The sequence below is a fragment of the Cervus elaphus genome, chromosome 25, assembly GCF_910594005.1.
Source record: "Cervus elaphus chromosome 25, mCerEla1.1, whole genome shotgun sequence".
Taxonomy (NCBI): Eukaryota; Metazoa; Chordata; class Mammalia; order Artiodactyla; family Cervidae; genus Cervus; species Cervus elaphus.
In genome coordinates, this window is record NC_057839.1 from 27,987,308 (window position 1) to 27,993,307 (window position 6,000).

At 37.2% G+C, this 6,000-nt stretch overlaps 1 protein-coding gene across 1 annotated transcript in view; it reads left to right on the top strand.

The window, feature by feature from the left end:
• The window catches only part of ARL15 (ADP ribosylation factor like GTPase 15), a 446,241-nt gene extending 440,821 nt beyond the window's left edge, over nt 1–5,420 (top strand). Inside the window, exon 5 of the mRNA XM_043887934.1 lies at nt 3,511–5,420. Coding sequence (XP_043743869.1) covers nt 3,511–3,663 — 153 coding nt within the window. The 3' untranslated portion in view covers nt 3,664–5,420. The remainder of the gene's footprint in view (nt 1–3,510) is intronic.
• Nucleotides 5,421–6,000: the final 580 nt, after the last annotated feature.

Genomic DNA, 6,000 nt, shown 5'->3' on the forward strand with positions numbered 1-6,000 from the left:
TTCCAGCAGTTTCCAGTTAGCCATGACATTTAAGCAGCTGATAAAGCAGTCAAAAAGAGTTGGGTTCATTTCTCTTGAGTGATTTTTAAAATGTTTATTTTGATAAGAAAATAACCTTTAAAAAATGATGTTCATCATAAAAAACAGATCCCTGCATCTTGGGCAGTTTTTTTAACCTTAAATATAATATGTAAACATACGGTTTATGATGGTCAAACTTAAACACCTTTCTTTAAAATCATACTCTGGCATGTCGAAGGACAGAAAAAGTGATTGTGGACAAGTCGAGTGTGTGAGTAGGTAATTTTTATTGTCATATTGGGGGAAGGTGGTAAAATGTGCTCTTCAGATTAATGTAGGAAAGCAAAATAAAAATTTTATCCTGAAGAAAAAGTTCAAGACAGAGCATTGTCTTCATCTTCCCCTCTTTTGTATTGTACTCTTTGTTTTTAGGAACATAAAACTCTGGGTAGTGAAAAGCTATGTTCCCACAGCAAACACAGTCACTTAGTGTATGTGAATATCATTGGAATGCCAAACTTGTTTTTTAAATATTATAAATGTAGAGTGGTGTAGAGTCATTTGGATACCAGTAAAGTGAATATGGGAGAATTACATACCCACTTAGGTTACAGATCTGAAGAACTGATGCTTTTGAACTATGGTGGTGGAGAAGACTCTTGCGAGTTCCTTGGACTGCAAAAAGATCCAACCAGTCCATCCTAAAGGAAATCAGTCCTGAATGTTCATTGGAAGGACTGATGCTAAAGCTGAAACTCCAATACTTGGGCCACCTGATGCGAAGAACTGACTCATTTGAAAAGACCCTGATGCTGGGAAAGATTGAAGGCAGGAAGAGAAGGGGACAACAGAGGATGAGATGGTTGGATGGTGTCAGCAACTCAATGGACATAAATTTGAGTAAACTGCGGGAGTTGGTGATGGACATGGAGGCCTGGCGTGCTGCAGTCCATGGGGTCGCAAAGAGTCAGACACGACTGAGCGACTGAACTGAACTGAAAGTGAATATGGGAGAATTAGATACCCACTTAGGTTACAGATCTGAAAATCTCAGGTTATCCGCTATATTTGTCGGCTTAACACCAGTAGGCTCCTTCATCAGGTGACCACCCTGTAATCAAAGCTTCCATTTCCTTCTCATAGTTAATATTCAGCAGGAACAACTTCTGAAACATAACTACCTTTGGACATCTTTATTATCTCCCAAGTGTGCCTGCATCATAGACTATATTTTCAGTTGCCTAGTACCTAAAATCCTTACTGTGCTTTTGTATCCAATCCATATTGCCAAATATCACAAGTTACAATATTTTGTAATATTTTCTAACATTGTTTTTAAATTACCTGTTAATACGCTACTAGGATGAATTCTGTGAAGTTTTAAATGAACCATTTGACGGAAGTAATGTTAATAATATGCACTTACTGTGTTAGCTTTAATATTACTGGATTTCTTGCCACTAGTCCTCTTCCCAGTTATTAGCAATGTTTAAAATTCTGTTCTTTTAGATTTGAATTTATACCATGTGACAAGGGTACAACTTCCTTCCTGTACCAGATTTGCATCCAACACACTGTCCACTCTTGATGGGAGGCATCGTTGATCAAATAGCATATTGCATCATAAGCACAGACTTCCCTCTGTGGTACAACCTGAAGCCCTCTTTGTGGCATAATCAAAGAGACTAGCCTCTCTGATTTTAAACTCCTTAGAGCACCAACTCCTCCTTCTAGCTGTAGATTTGAACGTGTCCCCCACCTGTCACTCCTGCCAGCTCTTTCTCCCCATGCTGGCCCATAGTCCCTTTGGTCCACTGACCAGCAGCACCTCCCTTGAGGAGGCAGACTGGGTTCTTGGTCCTGGCCTTTGCACAAGCAATTTCAGATTCTTATTGAAGTAAGTAATTTTCACTGCCCTAAAGAAATTAAAAGAAGGAACCTTACATTTTCTATAAGGGAGAATTCCTCTTGTTTGTAAAATATCTTGGCCAAAAATTTTTCTGAAGTCATGGACCCATTTTCTGATCTGTAAATGAGCTTCCCATTACTCTTCAGAATCAGAATTAATGAGAGTCCTTCCATTCTCAAGGACTTTTTGTTGTTGTTGTTAGAAGGAGTATTTATTATGAATTTGCAGACATCTCTCGAAGGACTTTTGGGACACACTTGAACTGTAAAGTGTTAGCATATTTGGGATTCCTAAAGTACCATAAAAGCTTAGTGTTATTTATATCTTCTTACATAAAAAATGTACACACATATTAATACCACTTTGAATGGTATATCTCTGCTGTTAACAGTAGTTTGGTACTTGTGATGATAAAGTCAAAATGAAACCACATTTGGAAGTGGCTTAAGATTGGAACACCTTTTTTTTCTGGGTCAAGGTATTGATTAAGGTAACACCTTGGCAAGTGGTAACTCCATGGCACATGGGATTTAACTCAGTTTGTTGACAAAGAATGTCTTTGAATAATACTTCTTCTGTTGCTGCTACTCACTGTGTTTGATATAATGTAAGCCCTGCTACCAAAATACAATATCCTGTTCTTGTGTGATACAGTGTCTGTGCATGTGTATGTGTGTATATAGCTTCATGAACTTTGTACTTTGTCATACCCTTTGAGAGAAACATCATAGTACTTCTGGAAACCATGATAATTTGTTATTTATTTGCTGTCCAGAGTTGGTAATCCTGTATGCTATTAGTCAGTTTCCTACCTCACACACACTGAGAGTGACTTGTGACCAATTCATAAGAGAATAGGTTTTTCCGATAGCACATGCTACACCCCACATAACAGTTATAAAGTCTTGATTTTTTCCTCCCTGAAAATTCAAGACTGGGAGGAAAAAAAGCTAAGAGACTTTATGTGTGTATGTATATTTATATAAGAATATATACGCATATACATGCACTTGGTTTCCATCTCTTAACTAGAAAACCACTTTCCCAGGTCTCAGAAATATATGCCAGAGACACATATTTAAATGAGAGATATAAAGGCTTATTTAAATTATATTTTTTGTTTTGTGTATGTTTGATCAAAATGATTGTCTTGTGTAATTGATAGTGTACATATTATTGGCTGTCACCAGTTTAGTAAGTTAGCAAGGTGATATAATGAACGCGATTCTGCTAGAATTACTTTGATTGAATTGCAACTTTTTGGTGTTCTGCTGTGTGTTTTTGACCTGTGCCATAGTACATATAATTCTTTCTCAGACTTCATCAGACCTCCCATGCTGTTAAGTGAATGGGTGGAATGGTAGCTTGCAAGCAGTTCATTCACCCCTAAAGAAAACACTCCCGGGTCACAACATATAACCTATATTATAACCACAGCTGCAGATGGGATTCTAGAAAGTCCTGAACATCAAGTTCACATAGCTTCTTAAAATTCCCCTACTTCATAACTCACAAAATTTCAGTAAGAGAAAGATTCCTATGTAATTAATAATCTGTTTCTCTCCCTCCCCCCAATTAAGGTCAAAAAATATTTTGAACTTGAACCACTTGCACGTGGAAAACGCTGGATTCTGCAGCCCTGCTCGCTGGATGACATGGAGGCACTGAAAGACAGCTTCTCTCAGCTGATAAATTTGTTAGAAGAAAAAGACCATGAAGCTGTAAGAATGTGAAATCTGGTGAAGAAAATGGGTTCCCACAAGGCCTTGAGCCTACCATGTTAGTTTCTCCCTTTAATTTTATTTTGGTATCTGGACTGTAATGGCTTTAGTATCTGTTTTCTTCCAGTTATCTCAAACTCTCATCTCTCTATTAAAGTGAATATTCTGTAAATCAGGTGACTTATCATCGGCATTACCGTCAAGTACACACTACTGAGAGAGAATTTATTCTCTGTTTACCACTAATTATCTTCACCTCATGTCTCTTCCTTCTGTTGTTCTAAGCGGCTCTTCTCTGTGCTAAAATGGATGGAATTTGTGGCTCATAGAAATCAAATCCCTTATAGAGGACTCAGGGAGACTGAGAACCTTGGCTCACTTACCCTTGGTTTGGGCTGGAGTGTTGTGTGACTGGCATTCCCCATAATATGTGTATCATTTTCAAAATCTCTTTGTGGTTTTATCTTATTTTTAAGTTTTTTGTATACTGGCCTTATAGCATATGGGAAAAAATAAGCACCAAAAACTTCAGTTAATTACCTTATCAGAAAGGAATATCCTTGCCATAGTAAAATTGACTTCAAAGAACTTAAAGACAAGATGCCTAATTTTTTTTAATTACATCTAAAGTCTCCCTCAGTCTGCTCTTTGCTAAGAGCAAAGACATTATTTCCACTTTTGAGAAGAGCTAGAGGAAATGTAGGCACAGTGTATGCATCACTGTTCATCAAGTCCTCAAATATTTTTTTAATGGAAAAATTACCCAACATTAAGTCAAGCTGCAGTGTAATATGTTTCTGAAAACCTTTTTCTAAAAATCTTATGTCTGATTGATATAGAGAAAGTAATTTTTAAAATAATAGACAAAACTTTTTAAAAACAGCCAAATGAAGTATAGTTTATACTGGATAGGGCTTAAGCTGGCATGATTTGACAGATAATAAAGGCAGAATCATCTGTATCGTCATTCAGTAAGTGCTAATGTAGGTTAATGGAGTCTGTCAATGTCTCCATCCAGTAATTAAAGGTCTATCAGTATTTCTACTATAAACCTCTATTTTCAGGGGTTTCAGTATGCCCTTAATAATGTGCTAGGGCTGCAGCAAATAAATAATTTTAAGGCCTAGAGTCAGTCTTTGGAACTGTTTTTTTTGTTTTTGTTTTTGTTTTTTGCATTTAGTTTAAATGATAAAATTATACAGAGATAAATGTACAGTTTTACTAAGTTTTGGCACCTTTGGCTTTTTCTAAATCAGGAATAATCTATGGATATTGAGGTTAATGGATAGAATACCCTTTGGCACATTTTGTAGATTTTTGACCATTTAAACTACAAAGTGAACAAATGAGAGAAAACTGCTCCTTTCACCTGAGCAATAAAAACATGTTTGGAATTTTTTTTCCATTGACTGATTCCCAGATACCACAGACTCGCATTCTATTACAAGGTGATGTACTACCTTGTAAATTCTCCAGAAGATATATGTCATTCAGATACAGTTTTTGTGGTTTGATCTTGTGGGTGAATTTTAAGGAAATCATTACCTTTGAAACATCGAACACTTCTTTTAAGCTTTCTTTCTTTTTTTTAAATGAAATGGATCCAAAAAGATTCATATTCAGATTTGGTCTGCAGCATCCTGGAATATTTTTAAAACATAACCCATGAGCAGCACAAAACTTTTATTCCGATGACCACTTGCACAATCCCTGCTTTTATTTTGTCCTGCTGTGCTCATCTTCTATGAAAAATAAATGATTATTAGGCATTGCTTTCTCTGCAAGTTCATTAAATGTACAATGTTGTCTTTTTAAGATACCGTAGCTGAGTGCTCCTAAGCCATCTGTTAAATGACTTCCCGTTGTCTGTGTGTGTGTTCATGTGTGCGCCAGGGATGGGCTTCTTCTCAGACCCACGACTGTCTGCAGTGTCTCAGCCGTCAGAATGAAAACATTATCAATCAGTACCCAACAACAGCTGTTTTTGACAAGTTTCTGTCTGACGCCTAATGCTTTACAACTGTCAATAAGGCTCCTTCTTTGTCTAGCAGTTCAGAGCTCGCCGTCTTGCTGCTTCCATGCGGCATCCTGTCCTTGTAACCCTAGAATTTGCTGTGTTTGGGAAATCCACTTGGGGGGAGGGGAGGGGGCCTGGATGGACATGGGTGGGTGGGAGGGTGGTGTGCGTGGTCTGTCATATTCCTACTTTCATGTAAAGTGCCACAGGTGTCTTAGTTTGCATATTCGAATATTATATAGGAAAAACAGTCTGTTATGTATTTCTTCACTTAGCTTCTTGTTATATTTATGGAAGTTACCAGTTTTGTACCTTCTTAGCTCAAGCAGTTG